The following is a 25,853-nucleotide window of genomic DNA, read 5'->3' as shown; positions in this document are numbered from 1 at the left end:
TAAAATTTAAAAAAAAAAAAAAAAAATTAAAAAAAAAAAAATCAAAAAAAATTTAAAAAAAAAAATCAAAAAAAAAATTTAAAAAAATCAAAAAAAAAAAATCAAATTTTTTTTTGCCTTCTAGGGCTTCGCCCTCGGCGCCCCCCTGAGCCTTTGCCTTCTAGGGCTTCGCCCCTCCACGCCCCCATGAGCAATTGCCGTTTAGGGCTTCGCCCCCATGATCAGTTGCCTTTTAGGGCTTCGCCCCTCCGCACCCCGATGATTTAATGCCGTCTAGGGCTTCGCCCCCCTTAGTTAATGCCTTTTAGGGCTTCGCCCCTCCGCGCCCCCATGATCATAATGCCGTCTAGGGCTTCGCCCCCATGATTAAATGCCCTCTAGGGCTTCGCCCCCATGATCAGTTGTCGTTTAGGGCTTCGCCTCATAAGGCTGCGCCCCATGGGGCTTCGCCCCATGAGGCTGCCCCCCCTTGTGCCCCGTTCGGGGCGCCATGGGGCTGCGCCCCCTTTGGGGCCCAAAGAGGCTGCGCCCCCTTCGAAGCCCCATGGGGCTGCGCCCCCTTTGGGGCCCAATGAGGCTGCGCCCCCTTCGGGGCCCCATGGGGCTGCGCCCCCTTCGGAGCCCCATGGGGCTGCGCCCCCTTCGGGGCCCCATGCGGCTAAGCTCCATAAGGCGGCACCCCATAAGGCGGCGCCCCATAAGGCAGCGCCCCATAAGACTGCGCCCCCTTAAGGCTACGCCCCATGAGACTGCACCCCCTGCGCCCCCTTCGGGGCCCCATGAGGCTGCGTCCCTAAGGCTGCGCCCCATAAGACAGCGCCCCATAAGGCTGCGCCCCATAAGGCGGTGCCCCATAAGGCATCGCCCCATAAGGCTGCGCCCCATAAGACAGCGCCCCATAAGGCTACGCACCATGAGGCTGCGCTCCCCTTCGGGGCCCCATGGGGCTACGCCCCATGAGGCTGCGCCCCCTTTGGGGCCCCATGGGGCTGCGCCCCATGAGGCTTCGCCCCCTTGTGCCCCCTTCGGGGCCCCATGCGGCTAAGCTCTATAAGACTGCGCCCCATAAGGCTGCGGCCGATAAGGCTGTGCCCCATAAAGCTGCGCCCCCCCGGGCCCCCTTCAGGGCCCCACGGGGCTGCGCCCCTTGTGGCGCCCCTGGCGGGGCCCCATGAAGCTACTCGCTTTGCGCCCCCGCGGGGGTGAATCCATTGAATCGAAAAAAACAAATCGGCGCCCATGGATCGAAAAAAAATCTACGATCTACGGTCACCGATCTACGGACGACGACGACGACGACCAAGGATACATACAAAGTCTCTTTCCAAATTATAGATTAGACTAGCTGTATTACCCGGCTTCGCTCAGTGTTTATAATATAAACCGCTTAAACATGACTAAGCTAATTTAATTAAAAAAAAAAAAAAATTTTAAATTTTAAAAAAAAATTTAAAAAAAAAATTAAAAAAAAAAATAAAAAAAAAATAAAAAAAATCAAAAAAAAAATCAAAAAAAAATTTTTAAAAAATCAAAAAAAAAATCAAATTTTTTTTTTGCCTTCTAGGGCTTCGTCCTCGGCACCCCCCTGAGCCTTTGCCTTCTAGGGCTTCGCCCCTCCACGCCCCATGAGCAATTGCCGTTTAGGGCTTCGCCCCCATGATCAGTTGCCTTTTAGGGCTTCGCCCCTCCGCGCCCCCATGATTCAAAGCCGTCTAGGGCTTCGCCCCCCTTAGTTAATGCCTTTTAGGGCTTCGCCCCCCTTAGTTAATGCCTTTTAGGGCTTCGCCCCTCCGCACCCCCATGATTAAATGTCGTCTAGGGCTTCGCCCCCCCTAGTTAATGCCTTTTAGGGCTTCGCCCCCCGCGCCCCCAAGATTAATTGCCGTTTAGGGCTTCACCCCCTTAGCTAATGCCTTTTAGGGCTTCGCCCCTCCGCGCCCCCATTATTAAATGCCGTTTAGGGCTTCGCCCCCCATAATTAATGCCTTTTGGGGCTTCGCCCCTCCGCACCCTCATGATTATATGCCGCCTAGGGCTTCGCCCCCCTTAGTTAATGCCTATTAGGGCTTCGCCCCTCCGCGCCCCCATGATTAAATGCCGTCAAGGGCTTCGCCCACATGATCAGTTGCCGTTTAGGGCTTCGCCTCATAAGGCTGCGCCCCATGGGGCTTCGCCCCATGAGGCTGCGCCCCCTTCGGGGCCCCATGCGGCTAAGCTCCATAAGGCGGCGCCCCATAAGGCGGCGCCCCATAAGGCAGCGCCCCATAAGGCAGCGCCCCATAAGGCAGCGCCCCATAAGGCGGCGCCCCATATGGCGGCGCCCCATAAGACAGCGCCCCATAAGGCTGCGCCCCATAAGGCGGCGCCCCATGAGGCTGCGCCCCCCTGCGCCCCCTTTGGGGCCCAATGAGGCTGCACCCCCTTCGGGGCCCCATGAGGCTGCGCCCCCTTCGGGGCCGCATGCGGCTAAGCTCCATAAGGCGGCGCCCCATAAGACTGCGCCCCATAAGACAGCGCCCCATAAGGCTACGCCCCATGAGGCTGCGCCCCCCTGCGCCCCCTTCGGGGCCCCATGAGGCTCCGCCCCCCTGCGCCCCCTTCGGGGCCCCATGAGGCTGCACCGCCTTTGGGGCCCCATGGGGCTGCGCCCCATGAGGCTGCGCCCCCTTGCGCCCCCTTCGGGGCCCCATGTGGCTAAGCTCCATAAGGCGGCGCCCCATAAGGCGGCGCCCCATAAGGCTGCGCCCCATAAGACAGCGCCCCATAAGGTTGCGCCCCATAAGGCTGCGGCCGATAAGGCTGTGCCCCATAAAGCTGCGCCCCCTTTTGAGCCCCATGGGGCTGCGCCCCATGAGGCTGCGCCCTCCGGGCCCCTTCGGGGCCCCACGGGGCTGTGCCCCTTTTGGCGCCATTGGCGGGGCCCCATGAAGCTACTCGCGAAACGAATAAAACAAATCGGCGCCCATGGATCGAAAAAAAAAAAATCGAATCACGTGTTCGATGACGTCACCGATCTACGGACGACGACGAAGACGACGACGACCAAGGATATTTACATACAAAGTCTCTTTCCAAATTATAGATTAGAAGAGAGAATACACACATTTGTATATAAAAAACGTTGAAATTTGAAACATTTATTTAAGAAATTAAACATACATAAATGGTACATATATGATTTAAACAATGTTGACGAAAAACGCAGACTCATTTTTCAGCATTAGTTGGTGGTACTTCGATGTTCAAGATCTAAACAAATGAAACAATTGTTATGAATTAATATAAATATATAAAAACAAAAGAATACCGGCAAAGTTGCCAATATAATAATTAGGTTTAAAACAAAATACAGTGTTGAAATTTTAACCTGCCAAACATATGTACATATACTATTCGAATTTCGAATTCTTCGAACAATGCCATATGTTTTGAATCAATTTCTGTTTGAAAAATGGGGTCTATCTGAAGGTTACTAAGGTGAATATATAACCAAGCAAAGTTGAATATTTTAATAACTTTAAGATCACGACGAATGCATTAACTTATGGGCCATAAACACATACACCGTGTTTTTAATAAAATTTCCTTCAAAGGTCAATACAGCTTGTGTTTATAAATCCTCAAACTTCATACAAAAAAAAGTATTATTTAACAGATTTAGTTTCAAACTCCCATCCATAAATACCAGCTTATCTTTATCCAAAATATCGAAAAATATACATATTTCTAAGTTTGACGTTTTTTCCAAGGAATTTTTCGATAATATTTCAAAATAATACTATTTAGAAAAGATTTCAAATCCTCAGATACATACTCGTCTCTCGACGCTCCGTGAGAACGGACGTGCCGAAGACGTACTCTCTGTGCGAGCGCTCATAATACAGCGATACGCCATACCGTCAAAAAACCCACACCTTTTAACATACACCACAAACACCCCCCACAAAACGAACACATGTTGGCACCATGCGAGGATCCAACCTGAAAAAGCGAATTAAGAAGACACTGATAACTACAACCGAAGCTCCTCAACCAGGCTGTTCTCAGACCGCTCAGATGGAGACCGAGTGGCAGTTTCCAAAACATACGGCAAAGAACGTGAAAGATGTTGCTCCTGAATTTAAAATTCAGGAGAAAAACAAATTTGAAGGGCTCTTGGAAGTTTCCGATGTCCCCAGAAGCGGTGGAAGAATCCCGCCCATCATCATGACAGCTACTGGCACTCACGGCAGCATGATCGAGTCGATCAAGAAGTTTATAAAAGACTTCACAATGACTTACATTGGTCAAAATAATGTCAAGATACAATGTAAAAGTCTTGAAGACTTTAAAAAACTTCGGGATGGATTGACACCAGACCGACAATTCCATACCTTTTCCAGGAAGGAGGAAAAGGAAATAAAAAGTGTCGTGCGTGGCTTGCCGAAATTGCCGGAAGCTGATATTAAAGATGACATCATCAGACAGGGATTCCCTGTAACCAAAGTCATACAGATGAAGACGAAGGAGCCTAGGAGCAACGCCACCGAGCTATACTTGGTGTTCTTCGAGCCATCGGTATCGGCAAAGAAGATTAAAGAAATCCGGTACATCTGTTACACAAAGGTCAGTGTCGTTAAATATACTAGTAATTCACAAAATATTACTCAATGTTTCAGATGCCAAGAATATGGACACGCTGCGAAAAACTGCAATCGGCAGGCCAAGTGCGTCAAATGTGCCGGCACTCACCTCACCGCACAATGCAATCAAGGAATAGTTACCCCTGCTGTCTGCTCAGGCTGTTCAGGATCTCACCCCGCTAACTTCAAAGACTGTCCAAAAAGACAGAGCTATCTGAAAATGCTGGAATCGAGGAAGAATCGAGCATCAATTGTCAAAGCCAACCCTTGGAAACTCCCAGTGGCGCAGCCACAAAATATCCCGGTCGTTAACGATCATAACTTCCCAAAGCTACCGACCATTAAAACTCCTTCACCAAATATCCCAAATATCCCTAAAAAACCCCACCAACCAACCAATCCCAACATTCAACCAACAACAGACCTAACTTCCATGGCGTCTATGACGAAGATGTTGAAGATCCTCCAGGAGATTCGTGCCAAGGCCAGCGGTTGCACCGACAAACTAGAGCTGGCACTCATGCTTGTCGAATATCTCGATGTCTTTGATTAACGGGAGGCGACTGAACATTCTAGCTTGGAATGCTCGTGGACTTAAGAATAAGATTGACGAACTAGAGTCGGCGATCGGTGAGTACTGTGTTGACATAGTTTTAATCTCCGAGACCTTCTTAAAACCTCATATCCGTATTAACCTACCTAACTTTAACTGCTATCGCGAAGACCGAGAACAGCATGGAGGGGGAGTTGCCATTTTTATAAAATCGTCAATTAAACATTGTCGCGTAATAACTCCGCCAATAAAAAATTTAGAACTAACCGCCATCGAACTAACAATTAACAACACCCGTCACATAGTAGCATCCGCTTACAATCCTCCCCAAAAACGATTATTGGCATCCGATCTTAACAAAATATTTAACATTGGTAGTTCGGTAGTGGTAGTTGGTGACTTTAATGCCAAACATCCGTTATGGAGTTGCGTAAACACTGACCAACAAGGCACAACTCTTTTTAAATACATTCAACTAACAGATACAATCTTACTTCATCCGGATACATACACACACTATCCCACAAATAACTCACAACCATCCACACTAGATCTTGTCCTCGTCAAGAACTGCCCAAAAATATCGACACCAAATGCCCTTCAAACCCTGTCGTCTGATCATCTCCCGATAATCTTCTCAATCGACGGGAAACCCGAGGAAATCATCAAGCATAGTTGGGATTACGGGAGAGCTAACTGGCGAGAGTTCAAGTCGTACATAAATGACCAAACCAAATTAACTTCTACCACACTCACAAACAAAACCGAAATCGACAGCTCCATAATACACCTAACGGAATCAATAACTCGATCCAAACACCTTCACATACCTAAGACACAATACATTGAACACAAATTAGAGATAACTGACTTTGTTGCAAATCTAATTAAAAGTAAAAATAAACTCCGTAAAATTTGGCAAACATCAAAAAATCCAGCATTGAAAACATTAATTAATAAGCTCACATATCAAATTAAAATTAGAATCAAAGAAATCAAAAATGAAGCTTGGTCTAAAAAATTAGAAAAATTGAGCTCAGTTGATGGCTCTCTATGGAAATTAGCTAAAGCGATTCGCAGGACAAAACACTCGATTCCTCCATTAGATGATGCAGGAATCTCAGTGACGCGTGATTGCGACAAAGCAGAACTATTATCAAAATCCTTCCAAAGACATCACACACTCACACAGCATTACAATCACATACCAACGCATAATAAAGTCAACCGGTCCATTAAAATCATCACAAAAACTCCCACTAACAGTACTAAAAATATAAAATTGGTGCATCCGTGTGAAATCCAAAATATAATACGTAATTTAAAAAATAAAAAGGCACCTGGGCGAGATTCAATAGATAACATCACAATCAAATAACTTCCATTTAAAGCTTTAGTCTCACTATCTAAAATATTCAACGCATGTTTACTCACCGGGTATTTCCCAGAATACTGGAAAACAGCCAACGTAATTCCCATACTTAAGCCCGATAAAAGCTCAAAAAACCCGGCCAATTATCGACCCATTAGCTTACTTTGCACGCTTTCAAAAATTCTGGAAAAAATAATCTACACACGTTTACTTAATGTCGTAAATAAGAAATTAATAAATGAACAATTTGGATTTCGCACTGGACATTCCACGACCCAACAACTAACAAGACTAACTGAACACGTGACGAAGAACTTTAATATGAAGAGAAGTACCGGAATGGTATGTCTCGACATAGAAAAGGCCTTCGACACGGTTTGGCACGATGGACTCATTCATAAGCTCCTTATTAACAAAATACCAAACTACCTAATTCTCATCATCAAATCGTACTTAACTCGTAGAAAGCTAGTGGTTAGCGTAAATAATGAATTATCGTCTCCAAAAATAATCGCAGCTGGCGTTCCGCAGGGGAGCTTGCTTGCCCCACTCTTGTTCTCCATATATATAAATGACATACCTATTCCAAAAAACTGTCACATAGCCCTATATGCAGATGATACAGCTTGCTTCACAAGTAGCAAAAAACCAGACACTATTCTTAAAAATCTTGAATTTGCAATTAAAACAATGACTGAACACTTCACTAAGTGGAAAATTCAAATTAATCAAACCAAAACAGACGCCATATTCTTTAGTGTTAGAAAACATAAGCCAAGTTCAGATCTGAAAATCCCCTCTGGAGAAAGTCTGAAATGGCAGCCAGTAATAAAATATTTAGGAGTAACGTTTGATAAAAGAATGCGATGGGCACCTCACATTGAGGCAGCGAAATGCAAGGCGATGCGGGGTATATCCTCAATATATCCAATATTTAATCGCCATAGTTCTCTATCAACGCTAAATAAAATAAAATTATATCGCGCGCTCATATTACCATTATTAACCTATGCTTCACCTGTATGGAATAACGCCTCGAATACTAACCTTTCCAAGCTCCAAGTAATACAAAATAAATCCCTTAAAATAATTTATAATACACCCATATATACTAACCTGAAAAAACTGCATGCTATATATAATATTCCGTTTGTTACAGACATTACTAACAAACTAACCAGTAGATTCTATGAAAGAATCACTAATAACCATACTAACACACTTGTGAAGAGTCTCGGTGATTACAATAAAATGTCTATACCCTTCAGGTATAAACACAGATTACCTAAACACAATCTGCTTTAGGTCATCGACTTTAGATAGTCTTTAATTAATATTATGTATTAGATGTATTATGAACATTTATAAGGATTGTAAATAGGTTTTTGAGCTCTTTTTCCTATTATGCTTTAGATTAACATTAGAATAATATAATACTGTGATTACTAACCAAATTAAATTAAAATTGTAAAATAGAAAATGATCAGTAGATCAGTAGCTATTAAAATAGATATAAGATGTATTGTGAACATAATTTCGTAATAATAAAAAGCATTTAAAAATAAAAAAAAAATCAAATCCTCAGATACCGAAATTCACTAATTTTTCTTGCGTAGCATACATATGTACTTCTCAAATTTAATTCTTCATTCATTTGAAAACAATGATCAATGATATTATATACATACATACATGGAAATATTTTGAAATGTATATAAAATTTTATACAAAATTGGATACAACAATCACCACTGCTTGAGAAATACTGATCTGACAATTTATTTATACGGTCGAAGACAACTGTAAAGCAGCTGTATTCCAATTTTTAATTTAAATGATAGAAAGGTTTAAGAGCTATGTTTAATTTACAAAACTTATTATTTTTATGGTTACTTTTCAAAAAATACACGGACTCTCACAGTTTCCGGAAAATTCGGGCAGTCTATAATAAATTGATATGTTATAATATTTAAAATTTTACTCAATACCAACATATGTACATACTTTGGTGACATTATCTTAAAAACTCAATGTAATTTGCTATGTACACAACGCAAGCTATGTAATTTGGTTAAATTTTATTGGTGAATGTTCATTTTCAAAGTACTCATATGGTCTAATCTTTTTAAGCCAAATAGGAATATTAAGTAAATACATTCAGATCAGATCAGATTTCCCAGTTTTTAGAACTTTCTAGAAATTACATGAATCATTCGAGATTTCTTTGCGGGGCAAACATAAAAGTGGCAATATTCTGAACCACAGGACTTAATTTGGAGACTCTTGTTCAAATTCTTCCATCCCACTTAATATAGTGGATCCCAACCTTCAAAATGTCCTCGTTGGAGATGTGATCAGCCGGTCCGTCTTGGATGAAATGTTTCAATATCTTCCCGTCCTTGCCGACGATCAGTGCGCCGCCATTTTGTAAGCCGTCACCTTTGAGATCACCGCTGACATCTGATCAAAATAAAATCATGTAATACCTAGATAATATGATATGTACATTGAATTGAATGTCAATTACTCATGGTCTTCGATTTGGAGATTGCGTTCCTTGTTTGAGTCCATATCATGCTCATTGCCACGTTTATGTATGAGAATCTTTTGAATCCTAGATTTTTATAAGCATCCTTATCGGAAAGGTATAGATCTAAAATAATGAGAAAATTTAAAACCGGGTGATTTCGGTAAATCCATATAACAAAATAAAATTGAGAATTACCTCCGTCGAAGAACTTTCCCTCTTTGAATTCTTCAGCACCGATATCCTCCGCACCAATTCCGATTAGTTTGACATTGTTCTGTGTCAATGTTTTAGATATTTCTGATACCTAAAATGTTTCAATCAGGATTATTTATTGTAATTAAACATATAAACAAAACGTGTATGACGAACCTCTTTTGCCCACATGCGACAGAAGACACAGCCCCATCGTCTGAAAAAAATTACAACGCATGCATTGTCCTTGCATAAGTTTCCGAGAGTGGCCGGCTGAAATTAAAGGAAACTAATTAGTTTGGAATTTTTATCTTTAAGATATCTCAATAATCTAAATATATGAATATAAATAATTATTTTATTGTAAGAATTGTTAAGTTATAAATTGATATCAATTTATTTAAACCCAAAATCTAGATTATTATAATGAATGTATCGGAAACTATTTTTCAAGATAATCTACATACGTTGACATTCAAGTGATCTTGAGATTTTTTAAATGAATTCTAAAATCATTCGTTGAATAATTCTGTCGCCAATTCAAATCTGTCAGTTTGATAGACGCTGAACTGTCTACGTGAATTTTCCTCTCGAAAATTACCTTAAGTTCAAATAGAGATAAAGGTCAAATGTACAGAGTATGATTCGATACCATTCATTGAAGCTTTTGCATATACTTTGCCGTTTATTGATCAGATATTCAATTGGCAGGCTTAATGATTGAAAGGTTTGGTGAATGAAATTTTATTAAAAAATAACTTTTGAAACACTCCCGACATCGGAATCACATTCCTTTACCAAAGCCTTTTGCCAAATTTTGAGTTGTTCGATATACACATATGTATATAAAATCTGTTCCTCTGTACAATCCTAAACAACTTTTTGCTAATTTATCCTATCTAGACCAAACCTTGCATATTTAAATTCAATTGTTTAACTCTCTTTGGGATTAGTCAATGCAGAATTAGATCCAAAAATGGATTTTTGTAATTTGAAGTTTAAAAAGGTCTAAAATGTAATATGTATGTAATTGAGTTTTGTTCCTTCTATAATCTATAAGTATTATACATATGTATGTACTTGGGAAAAAAAAATAAAACGTAAAAAAAGTAGTTCACGAGTAGCTGTTCGATATTTAATAGAAGATTATTTAATTATTTATTGTGTAGAAAGGTAAATATAAAAAATAGGTGCTTATAACTTGGATAAAGTTTCCTGAAAATTAACGTGATGTGAGGCTACAAGGACAGAAAAAGAAAAAAAACTTTTTATATCTATTCTATGTAATATATATAATTTGGAAAGAGACTTTGTATATATGTATCCTTGATTAGTTCGTAGATCCGTGACGTTATCGAACAAATGATTCGATTTTTATTTTTCGATTCATGGGCGCTGATTCGTCTTCGCGCCGGGGGCGTAGCCCTAGACGGCAAATGCTCAGGGGGGCACAGAGGGGGAAGCCCTAGACGGCGAATGCTCAGGGGGGAGCAGAGGGCGTAGCCCTTAATGGAAAATGCTCATGGGGGCGCAGAGGACGAAGCCCTAGACGGCAAATGCTCAGGAGGGCAAAGCCCTAGACGGCGAATGCTCAGGGGGCGCAGAGGGCGAATGCTCGGGGGGCGTAGCTAAAGGTGGCGCAGACGCCGGGGGCGTACATATAATTTTTTATAAGCGACTTACTATATATGTTTGTTTGTTCGTGACAGTCAATTTAATAAAAAAAACAAATCATTATTCAAATAAATTTATATAAAATAAAACTATTCAAATAAATTTAATAAAATGTTAACTATTAGATTAGTCACGTTTAAGCGGTTTAGTTTACAAATACCGAGCGTAGCCGGGTAATACAGCTAGTATTATAATATATAAGTATTATTTTTATTCCAAATTTTAATTTTTTGCTCAATTGCAGATAAGTACAAAATTGGCATAATTATAATATATATGGCATAGCCAGCAGCATAGCTTGGTGGTTGCGTTGAAGCTAAACACTGAGAGGTTCCCGGGTTTGAATCCCTGGGTTGACCTCGATCGCAAAATAATTTATTCAGATGCATTTCTGTAGTGCTGCTGGTGAGACTTGAATATTTATGACTCCATGTCGATCATTTCTTATCAGAGTTTGCCGATTTATCTGATTTCATTGTTGAAATGGTTCCTTATCAAATTGGCAAAAACCATCAAATCCACTATATGAATATAATTTCAAATTTATATACATATGTTTAAGTTTAATACCATAGATGGCAATCGGGGTAACGGCATCATGCAAAAATATACATTCTGATAAGGAATACAGGACTGAAAAAATTGAAATGCTTGAAATTTTACTTCTAAGTGTGGAACACGATTAAGAATATTTAAAAATACATGAAAGCAATATGTATATATGTAGTAAGATCAGATATTGCAAGTTAGTGTTAAATAAAAAATTAAAATAAAATAAAATTTAACAAAAAATAAACGTTTCAATATAAATACGAGGTACAAGGTCAACTGAAAAAATAATCAATAACTGTGTAATTTAAAATTCAAAGGCAACTTAATTCCGCCCTCAAAAATAGTTCAATAAATAATTTAGCCTCGCATGTATCTACACAAATTGTTTGGTTATGAAGTACATATATTAATGGCTTTACAGCCTTGACTGAATACATCATTGATTAATTTTCAATGTCAAAAAAATAATTAAATATGTAAAATATTAACTGCACTCTCACTACAATGTATGTAATACTAGAGGGAAATAAACATTTGACCAATTATCGCAACATTATCGCCACGCAAATAAACAATTATGCCATTTATAAATATGACAACTGTGAAGATACAATGTACAACAATGTGATGTTACACAAGGCCCGATTTGTTATCTTTCAGTGCTCAGTATTTGGAAACTCGAATTAGTTACTAACTTGGTATTTGTTAAACATCGAAAATTACTGCTAGTACGTAGTCATTGGTTATATAACAAAAAATATAATTATTTTGAATATAATTACGGTTACATCATTATTGTTGTTGGGTCAAATTTTGTTGATATGAAAGTATCAGTGGCTTCTATCTCGTTGTGGATCAAACTGCATTGTGTACAGATTTTGATGTTTACCATATTGGTTCGGAGAAGAGGTCCAACCAGTCTACATGTTAAGGCTTTTAAATTGCTATAAAAGAAATTGCCAGTGCATATATTCGAAAAGATCCGTCTGGTGCGATCTCTGGTGATTCCCATTGCATTGTATGGAGTCGAGATTAAAAAAAAAGACAGCGACATGTTATATGCCTTCGAGGCGGATGCTGCGTATTTCGTGGACTGAAAGAAGCATGAAAATCTGCATCCTGAAGAGCTAACAGCTTAAGTGAAACTTTCTTCACAACATGTAGAAGAAGGTTTCTTTCTTACTTCGCCCATATTACCAGGAATAATGTGGAGACTAAAGCAGCTGGTAGTCACTGGAACACTCTAGAGGACAGTCTTCCATAAGATGGTCAGACCAAATTAAAGAAATGACGGGACCGTCCCTAAACGCTACTTTCAACTCGGCACAAGACTGGAAGAAGTGGAGGCGGATCGCTCACCATATTGCAGATGTTAGAAATGACTATGACGCTTTGCATTAAGCAGACGAGAAAGAAGAGTAATATCGGAGAAAAAAAAGAAAGAGAAAGTTCACCCACAAGATAAATCGACTCAAAAAGTTTATAATGGTTGAATCATACAGCAAGAACTAGAGAATTTTTCAAGGATTTCTTCGTCTCTGTGGTGAGTCATATGGTTTGATTTGAAGGAGTCATTTTAAGACGATACATATTGTTGGGAATACATGCGTTCAATAGAATGACGTATAGTTTTGATCAAGAAAATCCTGCTAGTCTTTAATTTCAGGTTTGTCAGGAGTATCAAAGTAAGTTGAGAATGTATCAAGGGACAAAAGAACCAGAAAGAGGTGAAAATTAGATTAGCTCAATTTTTAAAAGGCTGGAATTCTGGTAGGAGCAGGTCTTTGTAGCAACCAATTTTTGGAAGAATTTGATTAGTCAATATATTGGTTAAAAAGATTGTTGTATGAAGCGACTTGATGTATCATCCACTGGTTCGAAAGAAATCTTTTCAATATTCTGCACATCTTTCATCCAAGTTTTCCTTAGTCCATTGCTCCGTTGTGGATTAGCCTGTTTTCTTCTATTGTACATGCTCTTGGGTACTATTTAAACACTTTTTTTGTCTTTTTGTCTACCTACATGTACCATTACTTGTCACTTTAATTTTTTTATCTACTTTCCTATCCCTATATACTTTTTTCTGTACCATTCTAGCATTTGAAATTTTTAAAAATAATTGAAAAAATTTATATTAGTTAAATTTGGAAATTTTCTCAAAATCTTACTAAATGGTTTTTTTTATTGGGATTTGACGGGCAATTTTACGAAGTTGGCGTTATTTTTGTTTAGTTTAGTCTAAAGCAGTGGTTCTTAGCCTTGTTGGAGGTACTGACCCCCACCAGTTTCATATGATCATTCACCGAACCCTTCTTAATTGGAATCTTTCTTAATTGGCACCCGAATCATATGAGTCGGGTGTGTGTCTTGACTACCGCCGAACCCCTGAGACTGACTCACCGAACCCTTGGAGTCCGATCGAACCCAGGTTAGAACCACAGGTCTAAAGTCCAAACGTATAATTGAATCTAAAAATTTGAGTCAAGCATTATGATTCTAGTTTCAAGAAAATACAACTATCCTTCTCATAGTAAGAGTTGATGCGATTACGTTTTAATTTAAGTCCATTCAAGTTTAAAAATTAGCATATTAAATTGTATTTTTTTGTAATTTTACAATCTGAAAAAGTACATCAATAAAAATTACACAACAAACGCGCTGCAATATATAATATAAACTCATCGAATTTGTAAAAATTTCGAGACGAATCTCTACATAGAAAACGCAACATGTTGCAACAGTTCGCGGATGCCGGCTATGTAAGACCAAAGACTCCTACCTGCGCCGTGGCCATACTCTTCAAGTGATACGCGTTCAAATCCATGGCTTTCGAAGATCCAGACGAGGCCAGCGAACGAGACAATACCCCTACGACAGTCGGCGATAGACTGAACCTCGCCCCACGACAAACGCGACTCACGTAAGTCAACATCGCACCCAAACTATGACGTCACACCACTTAAGTATGTTTCGTGCTTATCTAAGAATCTGAACCCATGAATCTTATATCCTAGCAGACATGTGCCTAAGCAACTCTATCACCTAAAAGTGACGTCATTATAAGCATAAGCATATTATAGGCATTTTGACAGTTCGGCGCCTGACGTTTCGTATCGACAAATCTGCCAACACACGAGTCCATTGCTTGTAGTGAAAACTACGCTAATTCGAAATTTTTATACTATAATTCGAAGTTTTAAATTTCAATCAGTGGGGTAGCGAAGGAGGGGGGGGGGGGTTCCGGGGGGTCTGGACCCCCCTCTTGGCGGAGCGCAGTCGGCGGCAAAATATCTCACAAATTATCACAAATCCATGACAGATTTTTAGGACATAAACATATACTTGAAAATTTCCAATGTTTGCTTCCCGATGGAAAACGCTCTCAACCATCAAGTGTTTTAAAAAATAAGATAAAGACTTTGGGGGAAATTTACAACCAAGATATATTTTGTGGGCCTTGCATTCTAACTGGAGAGTTGGAAATGTGGTGGCAATATATATATGGAGGATGAACGAATGAGACGACTGGCATGTTAATGCACGTGTTTATTATATGACAGCTGAAGACAGAGTGAGTAGTAGCTCTCCGAACCCAGCCGAGTTGGTTCCCACTCGCAGGAAGGCAACCAAACTCGACCATGTCGTATAAGCGAGCCGCCACATATACATAAGTACTAGTGAAAATCGACCAAAAAACGCACTAGCTGCAATTGCAATTTGCAATCCTTCAATATTCCCCAATATTTACATAATTCTAAAAATTCTAGCAACACTTCCGGTGACAACAGCCACAAGTGAACGGAGCTTTTCCACACGACGACGACTGAAAACATATTTAAGAAATACGATGTCGGAAAATCGACTAAATGGACTTGCTTTATTAAATATTCATAGGGATATAAATATTAGATATGTTTACAATAAAGACGCGAAGATTGGATCTGTGAATTTCGTACTTTTTTAAAGTATTCATAATTTTTATTTTATTTGAATTTTGTTCATACCATATTTTTATTACAAATTTACTCTATTTGTATATGTTGTGATTTTATATTAATTAAATTATGGAGGATGAACGAATGAGACGACTGGCATGTTAATGCACGTGTTTATTATATGACAGCTGAAGACAGAGTGAGTAGTGGCTCTCCGAACCCAGCCGGGTTGGTCCCCACTCGCAGGAAGGCAACCAAACTCGACCATGTCGTATAAGCGAGCCGCCACATCACTCCCCCCCCAGCATCAGCGATACCAAAATTACAAAGAAACAAATTTTACAATAGAAAAAAAAATTATTGTTACACAAAGAAAGAGAAAAAAATTATTGAGTGGGGAGAAAAAAAATTGTTGACGTGGGTCATCCGCTGTGTAGGTGTACCGCCCTGAATGGTCGGTACATTCGAGGGCGGTAACGTCGCGAGCAGGACGGTGGCTGGTCCGATGGTCGCGCGATGCGATGCTGCGCCGGCGCCGCTCTTCCGAGGCTGATGTCGGTTGGTGGGGCGGCAGGGGCATCGATGTGGTTGATGATACTCCGAGCTGGACTGTGAGTCGTTGTGGCTCGTGGAGGTGTTGTAGCGCTACCGCCCGTCTCGGCGTGACGACGCTCGTGGGGACGGACGGGGCCTAGATGATGATGATGATGGTTGATGGTGCTGAGGTGGTGTATGTCTTGTGGTGCTGGATGACCGTTCTATGTGTAGTGGATCGCGCATGACTCCACATCCAGCTGTCAAGATCGTCGTCTCATTCGCTCCCCCATTTTTTTAAAGCACCTGTCATCGACGTTGTGGCTGGACTCCAGTCGATAGGTAGGTAGGTAGGTAGCCGTGTCTGCTCGTTTATTGTCACCCGCGGGCCGCGACGCGTGTTGATGGCGATGGGGGCGCGGCGGGTAGCTTCCCCGCCTGGCTCGGCGAGGCAGGGATGAGCGGCATGTTGAAATTGATCGAGGCTGCGTGACTCGATGTCGGGGGTCACCAGTATGGAGGATGAACGAATGAAACGACTGGCATGTTAATGCACGTGTTTATTATATGACAGCTGAAGACAGAGTGAGTAGTGGCTCTCCGAACCCAGCCGGGTTGGTCCCCACTCGCAGGAAGGCAACCAAACTCGACCATGTCGTATAAGCGAGCCGCCACAAAATATAAATTATCTTGCCTTTTTTCCTGTCAAAACCCCCCCCTTGACAAAATCCTGGCTACGCTTTCAATGGGTAAGAAAAACATCAATCGTCAAGCAAATTGGTTTTCTATTTGATAAATAAAAACTATGTGATATAATATGTCTTTTGTAACCCATTTTCACTACTAACAAATAGCAATACATACATAGATATATTGATTTATCGGCAATTGATTATTTTAATCCAAATGGCCAAAATCTGCTGTGTTTTCCTTATCTAGAATTAATAATATCCGTACCATTATATAACACAAATATCATGTAGGTGACACTCAACCTTTTTGCCCATAATTGAAATGTGAATTTTCCAGGAGCCGGATAATTTTATCTAAAATGGAAAATGCACCTCGATAACTGCACCCCTACTTTGCCGTAATTTATCTTTTACTATGCACCATAAGCTTTATGTGGATGAACGAATGAGACGACTGGCATGTTGATGAACGTGATTTTATTATGAGAGCCAGAGACGAAGTGGTGATAGCGCTCCGAACACGGCCGAGTTGGTCCCAGCTCGCAGGATGGTAACCGAAACTCGACCATGTCGTAGAGCCGCCACAACTTATTTTGTCTCTTTCAAATGTACTACACGGGGGATTTTTTTAAAATTAAATTCGTAAAATTGTTATCAGTTGAAGAGAAACATTCGTCATTTAAATTGCAAAACGAATTTGGTTTCAAGAAGCTACCATGTTTTGACGAAAATCTCACCGCCTTGGTCTAATAATGTGTCTCTTGAATCCTTAGTGAAATGTGCATATTTTTTATTTAATTTGTGCCTGCTGAGAGTTTTATGTGGGTAAATGGAAAGTGATGCCGTACATTTTAAATTCCATGCCTTCCTAAATACCTTTTTATGTATTAAATTATGTAGTTACTTTTAGTAGAAGGCAATATTCATTGTTTTTGTGAATGAAATTAAGTAATGAAATCCAAACGAATCATATGTACATATGTATAGTACGTGGACTAGACCTCTATCAAATATTGTATGTATCGGCGTTTGGACAAACATCGATATGATTTATCCCAAGTGGTCCAAGCTTTGCTTTAAATGTATAGGTACATACAACAAAGCACTGCCAATGCTGAAGTGTATTTCTGGATCGACGCAGCAAGCGAAACCCAGAATAGACCAAAACACCAAACTGAATAGACATGACGGTTAAGCGTCGAAGCGAAAACATATAGAAAAAAAATCAACACAGTCAATTTCGTGAGGATTGAGTCATCAACGCTAAGCTGAAAGGTATTTATCGATACCACTAATCGCAGAATTAATTGCAAACTCAATTCCGACGGATAGCCTGCACTATCACTGACAAACGAGCCTTTGCTTTTCCGCGGCATGTTTATGTGTACGTTTGATCGATATTATATAAAGTGATCAGCCATGGTCGATAAATATTATATTATACACGTATCTTATCGCAAGGTCGTAAATAATTTTGTCGGATATTAAATAGGTGGTTTCAATGAAATTATTTTAAAAATACATACTAAGTACCTATCTATCATAAACACAGTGTTTCGGTAAGACGTATGGGGTTTGTTTTTTAAATAAAATTACATTATTTTTTATCCCATTGCAAAGTAGAGACATGTTATGTGTAAAATAGCGCATCATCCCAAATGGTTACCTCGGTCCTTTTCTAGAAGATTTTTGATTATTTTTTCAGTTCTGTTTCAGAAATAGCGGTGAAAATTGGCATAATCATTGCTGATTTTGATAATCATTGCTGTATCCCAAATAGTTGGTCAACATGTCTTGCACTCCTTCGATGAAACAAAATGATAAAACAATACTATTCAATGATTTATGTACGTAAATGGTAATAGGAGTATATATGTATGTACATAGATGACAACTGCTAAGAAAAAAGTGCAAAATTTTTCCAATTCAAACCCCACATTTCTTGCTGAAATACACTTTTTGTGTTAAGTGCCGTATGCTCGCGTAAACGTGGCTTAAGACTTTCGTATGCTGTTTTCTATTCTGTAATTATGGTCGTAATGGGTCACTATATAATGATATTGTTCGTCTAATTCCATTTATTTTATTTAAATTTTATTACATTTTAGGTTCAATCAACAAAGAAAAATTATTGTACACATTTGTGATTAATAATAAAATAAATATCATACTTGAACACAATTCAAAAGTAAAACTGGCGCACCAATTTTGGATACCGTATACACCTTCCTGTTCAGGTAATAATTATATTAACAACTCACTGTTGCCAAAAAGACTAAAACGCTCTTTCAAGCATCTAAAAAAATGTTCAGATGAATAATAGATATGTACTATATGACTGTACCGTGTGTTTATTTCAGAGATGCAAACCATACACAACAATGTCGGTTCAGATTCTGGTTTGTAGAATGATAAGGAATTTCATAATTTAAATAAAATAATACTGGGTCGAAGTCGTTTGAAATTAGATTTGATTTAAGCCATACAGAGGCAACAAAAGTACACTACTAAATATGTTGTGGATGGCTTATTTAATGCAGTGGTGTAACTACTAATAGGTACAATATGAATATATTACCGCCGTATAAATCTTCTATCGTTCCCGGACCATTTTTTTGGAATGCGACTGTTTATTAATATTTCAAGTCATTAAATAATTTAAGTCAATAACGAATTTTGGTCATTGACGGAGGTCGAGGACCCACAAAATTGTCAAATTAGTAATTTATTTAAAATTCAAATTGATTTATTTATTAAAAATTCCATATTGATTCATTTATTTTCAACCTCAATATTTTGTATTCGATATCGATTACGGTAGGTGCGGGTTTCAATCGATTTACTAATACTTTGTAAGTCAAATTTTCATTCTTATCAGGTTAGTACGGACCGACACGCCTAGATAGACCCCAAATGTGATAGGCGTGTTTTCGTGTCGTTTTTAATTCGTACGGTCTTATTATTTCAACAAATTTTTCCTACATTTCTTCAAATATGGGGACTCACCGTTGTCGATCATTTTATGTCACTTATGTCAATACAAGGATAAAATATCACCGAAAACACTCCAGGGAATGAGTTTAGCAAATGATCGCGATGACATAGATTAGTTGCGCTAACGTTCTTTTGCTTTTGCAACTATCTTAAAAAAAGAACGTGCCGCGTACCAGTCCGTGTGTTTCCATCATCCCCTACTAATACTTAATCCATTTGTAAAATGACACACTTTTTATGGAAAGAAAAGAGTACCTATGTATACATTAATGAGAAAATTATATACTTTATAATCGGGTAGAGTTCATTTTTGCAAAACTTTTAGTTACGCCACTGTTTCAACGTTGACTTTGTCCACACAAAACATAGTAACAATATACTATTATATTATGCATATATTAAGAATCGTGGCTGTTATTTTGTATTTGAATGTATTTCCAACGTATTTTTCTCGGATATGATGATAGATCTTCATTTTTCGTTTGCATCTCTGACATTTTTACACCGGATGTTTTGATGAAACGTCATGATTTCAGGATCCAAGTCCAGTACTGGCGGAGATGATGAGGGTGCACCATTCAGCAAAGAGGAAATTGAACAGCAAAAAGTTGAATACCAAACACAGGTTCAAAAGGTAATAACCCCCCCCCCCCCCACCCCCAGCTTTGCAAGTTTGCATACATCGATATGCGCAATGCGGATTTATTTAAGTTTCAGCTTAATAATGTCATACATAAATACAGATTAGCAAGCACTGTCTAATATACCTGGCGTCGCTTGAATATTTATTCAGGCGACGTATTTAATTTCACTGGGAAATTATAATTACTCTGAGGTTTCATTGAATTCATATCTGATTACGCACTCGCTAGGCTTATTTTCACCTCGGAAATTAGTCAGATTATTGAAATTATAATTTTTGAAAGTCGAATGATTATTTTATCGCCACAATTAATTTATTATTATATATTTATATCAACGCAAACTTTTTTTGCGCTCGAGTAGTTTTCTAATGCCACTATTTTGTATCTATGTATAATAATAAAGAATACAGAAAAATAACAAAAACAATAGAAAATCGTTTTCTATTATAGAGGTCATGAGCCACTGTGCAATTAACTGCAACTAAAATGCACGCCAAATGTTTTCAATACCAAAATCATAAACTGTCACCCCCTAGTGCGGCGGTTCCTAACCTTTTTTGACCCACGTACCACTTGGTAGTATATGTATATGGCGCTAAATTGTACCACCATATAAAAATTATTGTATTTCGTGAAATTTGTTTTTGCAAGTGTAATTATTATATATAGTATTTGCATGGTAAGGAATGTGAAGACAGGATACACGCAATATGTACATATATCTGTTTTGGGAAAAAAAATTGTGGAAAAAAGTTATTTGAGGACTCACAATTATAATATGCTCAAAGTTTAATATATTTATTTAATATTTTGTCATACTTCTTTTATTGATAAATGGTTTTAATAAAAACTATTTATCGCTAATAAGCTCTATGTTAGAAAGCTGTTCATATTCTTCACTAATACTTAGCCAAAAATTAATAACCTTATTTATTTCGAATTCAGTTTTTAAATGCTATAATTTGAAAGTTCAGTCAAGTTCTCCTTTTCCTTGGTAGCTGTTCATTATCAAAGGTGTTTGAAATCCAATTGACGATGACTAATTAAAATAATTTGTATTAATGATATAAAAATATTCTATTTTTATGATTGTAAATCATTCATTCCTGCATGTCCGCCATTACTGATCTTTTTTCGTGTACCACCAACCATCAACCGTGTACCACCAAGTGGTACGCGTACCACAGGTTGGGAAACGCTACCCTAGTGCATCTCACTTGAATGCTCATATTTACAACCACGAAAGAGAGAGAGAGAGAGAGAGAGAGAGAGCTACTAAATATCAGCTTCAAATAAAATGAACAATGAAGTATGGCACGCTCGGCCTATGAAGTATATTAATAAATAATACATTATTTTTTTCTTCATAAAAATTATAAATGTTAGAATTGCTCAAAAGAAATATGGAATGACCTCTCTATTAAGAAAAAAAACGAAAATCCGTCTGGTGCGATCTCTGGTGCTTCCCTTTTCATTATATGGAGTCGAGACATGGACCCTGAAAAATAGAGAAAGGGATTCTAGATTCTTTCGAAAAGTAGTTGGTGCTGAAGACGGACAAAACTTTCGTCAATATGTAGAAAAAAAGTTGTTTCATACTTTGGCCATATGGTCAGGAAGAATGTAGAGTTTGGAGAGGCTGCTAGTCACCGGAACGCTGCAGGGAAAGCGAGCGAGAGTACGTTCCCCAAGAAATGTTCTGACCCCCCCCCCCCCCCCCAGGCACATATATTACAAGAATGATAAAAAAAACGTTGTAAAAAGCGTAATCTTAACAAATTAAATTTAAGATCCTTCTTTTTATTAACTAGTAATTCCTTTATTTTTTTCCAGTTTATTTAGTTATTTTAATATTAAATGAAATTAATAACATATTGCGAAAGAAGATTGAAAAAAAAAAGATTTTCTCAATCTCGCTTTTCTTGCTTTTTTAACCATGGATGTGGATCTATGATAAAATTGAGATTCGAGCAATTTGCAGTTTCATAACTGCAAATTTTTGAACAATGAAAGGTCAATAAGCAGCTATCGAAAAACGAAAAAAAGGTCTCTTTGGGACGCCGGGACGAAATGCTTGAAACTGGGAAAAACCCGGAATACCGGGACGCCTGGCAGCCTTATCAAAGGGTGAAATTAAACGGGAAAGAACAGCACGTCGTGTGCTTGACTCCCCGATGTGGGTGTTCTCCTACATTTCTTCAAATATGGGATACAACGCTATTGATAACTGTCAAGCGTGGATTATTACAAGGATAAAATTTTACCGAAAACACTCCCGGGGGTGATTTTGGGACGGTGTGTGCAGGGCGTGCCATGAATATGTGCAGGGCATGCTACATTTTTTCCGCACGTTTAAAAGTACCTAAAAAAAACCATGTGCCGCGTTCCTTCCTGTGTGATCTCGCCTTAATGTATATATGTATATGTTACACCGAATCCGTGAAATGCTCTATTACACGCATTTGGCAAGAGAATTGCCGAATGCGTGAAAAATGCAAGCACGTTGCCCAGTTCGCGGATTCGGCAAATTCTTTGCCGAATGCGTGTATCTGGCAAGAATTTGTCTGCTCAAAGCGTAGAGTCGGCAGATAGACAGCAGCGCTCTGGTGTTGTTTTTTAGAACAGGACAGCGTGGACAAGTGTCACAGTGACAGCTGAATAAGGATGTTTAATTTACGTATTATTATGTATAATATGACTACATACATATGTTTCGATCATCTCATATGACTTATACATAAATTAATGTTATTTTTAAACATTTTGATCAATATTTTATACCTTGTGAAGAAATCAGTATTATATTATAAATATTTAATTTCATTACCCATTAAAAAATTTAACAATTTTTTCAACTTTTCCCACCGTCACAGATAGAATTTGCTCAAATTTAAATTTGGCGTATTTCATAGGAGTTGTTACAGTGTAAAGAATTGAATAAGGATGTTTAATTTACATATTAGTATGTATAATATGACTACATACATATGTTTCGATCATCTCATATGCCTTATACATAAATTAATGCTATTTTTATACATTTTGATCAATATTTTAACAGTCGGAGTTTTATACCTTGTGAAGAATCAGTATTATATTATAAATATTTAATTTCATTACACATGTCCCAGAACATAGCTCTAGGCTACACCGACCAGACCAATTGTACATATGAAAATGTGAGCGACTAAGAAATTACCCGGTGTGAAACGCTGTATCTAACTGCATACGTTTCTCCGGAGTCCAGAGATGCATTTGTCTTGAGGACCAAAACAGCCCTGCATGTATCCCATTAATTATATATTAGAGTATTGTAATGATATTACTTTGGAAAAAATATGATTTATTAAATATATTTCGAATTGACATACGACGGGCTGAAAACCAGACTGGTACAAGTGACATTTTTAAAAAAATATGGTTTATGTGCTAAAATAATAAATTGAGCATATATGTGAGCATATGGAGGTGGAGAAGCTGTGGCACGTCGGTCGTTAATCACTTGAAACGCGTGACACTCTCGTTATTTAGCTTTGTCAAAGAAAAAACGAACCAAACATTGATTTGTTAAGTAATAAGCGGGATGACCGACAAGTGCTGCATGTTAAATTCATATCGTCGTGTCGTTTCATTCGACGAGGGGCCTTCGACTGTCACACGTCTGTACTAAATCCATTTCTTTTACCGTTAATTATTTTCTAACTGCTTGGTTCAATCATCGGCGGGTCATTTGATCATTAACAAAAGTGTACTAAAAATCCTTCTCTAACATGCCAAACATACCGATCGAGCGCAATATACTATGTCGACCTTTCCATAGCAGAGTTCAGGTATGCATACCTACACATGTATATGTACGTATGTAAATTGTGCTACCGATTAAACGGTAGATTTGAATATTTTTTTATTTATATATGTATTATAATATTGATATTTAGATTGGGTTTTGTTGGTTGTTGTGTATGTAAAGTTCGTTTCATGGTTTTTTGCAGCAGGGAGAAAAATACGAGGTTCCAATTGGTCGGATAAGATGTTCTGATTAGTGGTTCACTGTGCTTTTCAACCAATAGGAATCGAGATTTAGAATTTTCCAACTGCAAAGACTGCTGAAATGAAATATAGTGTAAACGAATTATTTCGCACATTGCGATCGCGCGCACTACAATATCTGGCGCTCGAATTCTCGTTAGTGCAATATTTCGCTGTGTGTGTGTTGATGGAGATTTTGGTTGCCAGATGATCCGTGATCGAGATTTTAGTGAAGTGCGTGAGGTCGCTTTTTGCGGAATAATCAGCGAGCCGAAATACAGAGATGGTGAAATCCGGGAATTTTGACATGACTGTATTAGGAAATTAAATTCTTAATACGAAATTCAACATTATATTTAATTTATTTTCACTCAAAATTCCCGAGAAAAAATCTAGTTGTATATGTGATTGTGTAGTGAAACCTCGATTTAAAAATAATTGATAACTGAACCCCCCACTTGCTATCAGTATAAATTCTTAAAATTATAAGGCGACGGTGTCAATTGCCTTGTGATGGATACCTTACGTTAATTTTAATTTATACTAAAATTCATAAATTACGTTTCTTGATCTGAGAAATTCCCATTTTTGTGTTAATACTAATTCAATCTAGTGTAATAATTTATCCAATCCAATTAAATTTAGTCTAGTAATTTGACTTTTTAATGTTTCATATTATATTTACATAGATATTGAAATGGTAATAGGCCGGTTAAACGGAGCCTGCAAATTTCCAGCTGCCCAGCGGTGACGAATTCTTCGAGAAAATTCGCCATTCAAGTAGTCAAGTACTTCCATATGTATGTTACACCGAATCCATGAAATTGTCTATTACAAGCATTCGGCAAGAGAATTGCCGAATGCGTGAAAAATGCACGCACGTTGCCCAGTTCACGGATTCCGTAAATTCTTTGCCGAATGCGTGAACTGGACAGCGTGTTATATTATAAACAAGTGTCAAAGTGACAGCTGAATAAGGATGTTTAATTTAAATATTATTATGTATAATATGACTACATACATATGTTTCACTGTTAAAATATTGATCAAAATGTATAAAAATGGCATTAATTTATGTATATGTCATATGAGATGATCGAAACATATGTATAAGTCATATGAGATGATCGAAACATATGTATGTAGTCATATTATACATAATAATATGTAAATTAAACTAAATTAAACATCCTCATTCAGCTGTCACTTTGACACTTGTCCACGCTGTCCAGTTCTAAAAAACAACACCGGAGCGCTGCTGTCTATTTGCCGACTCCATGCTTTGAGCAGACAAATTCTTGCCGAATACACGAATTCGCCAAAGAATTTGCCAAATCCGTGAACTGGGCAACATGCTTGCATTTTTCACGCATTCGGCAATTCTCTTGCCGAATGCGTGTAATAGACAATTTCACGGATTCGGTGTAACATGTACATGTACTTGAATTAAATTTTCTCGCGGGCTCACATTTTCTTTCGGCTCCTATGCATATACAGTGGCGGACTGGGACTGAAATTAGTGCATGCCAG

The 25,853-nt window shown here is 38.6% G+C and overlaps 2 protein-coding genes across 20 annotated transcripts in view; one reads left to right on the top strand and one right to left on the bottom strand.

The window, feature by feature from the left end:
- Nucleotides 1-3,107: 3,107 nt before the first annotated feature.
- LOC143922563 (prostamide/prostaglandin F synthase-like) lies at nucleotides 3,108-15,793 on the bottom strand. The gene is made up of 6 exons (XM_077445859.1): nucleotides 14,275-15,793; nucleotides 9,447-9,542; nucleotides 9,273-9,381; nucleotides 9,075-9,200; nucleotides 8,874-9,007; nucleotides 3,108-3,249 (listed from the first exon to the last, which is right to left on the bottom strand). The coding sequence occupies exons 1-6, from the start codon at nucleotides 14,425-14,427 to the stop codon at nucleotides 3,208-3,210; spliced, it is 660 nt and encodes a 219-aa protein (XP_077301985.1). The 5' UTR covers nucleotides 14,428-15,793; the 3' UTR covers nucleotides 3,108-3,207.
- Nucleotides 15,794-17,760: 1,967 nt separating this feature from the next.
- Nucleotides 17,761-25,853, top strand: part of Hk (potassium voltage-gated channel subfamily A regulatory beta subunit hyperkinetic) — an 81,876-nt gene continuing 73,783 nt past the window's right edge. For 2 of the 19 annotated variants that reach the window (XM_077445855.1, XM_077445846.1), the window contains exons 1-4: nucleotides 17,810-17,931; nucleotides 18,362-18,689; nucleotides 18,765-18,893; nucleotides 20,187-20,284. Coding sequence is in view for 6 of the 19 variants with exons in the window: in XM_077445835.1 (XP_077301961.1) it covers nucleotides 19,019-19,055; nucleotides 20,187-20,284 (135 nt within the window). In the remaining 13 variants the exon portion in view is untranslated. Of the gene's footprint in view, nucleotides 17,932-18,361; nucleotides 18,690-18,764; nucleotides 18,894-19,016; nucleotides 19,215-20,186; nucleotides 20,285-23,773; nucleotides 24,125-25,853 lie in introns of those variants that run through there. The other 17 variants (XM_077445852.1, XM_077445839.1, XM_077445837.1 and 14 more) reach the window with 17 other exon arrangements.

Source organism: Arctopsyche grandis, chromosome 2, assembly GCF_051622035.1.
Source record: "Arctopsyche grandis isolate Sample6627 chromosome 2, ASM5162203v2, whole genome shotgun sequence".
NCBI lineage: Eukaryota > Metazoa > Arthropoda > Insecta > Trichoptera > Hydropsychidae > Arctopsyche > Arctopsyche grandis.
Note: the sequence above shows the minus strand (reverse complement) of the source record. Positions and strands in the feature narration are given on the sequence as shown.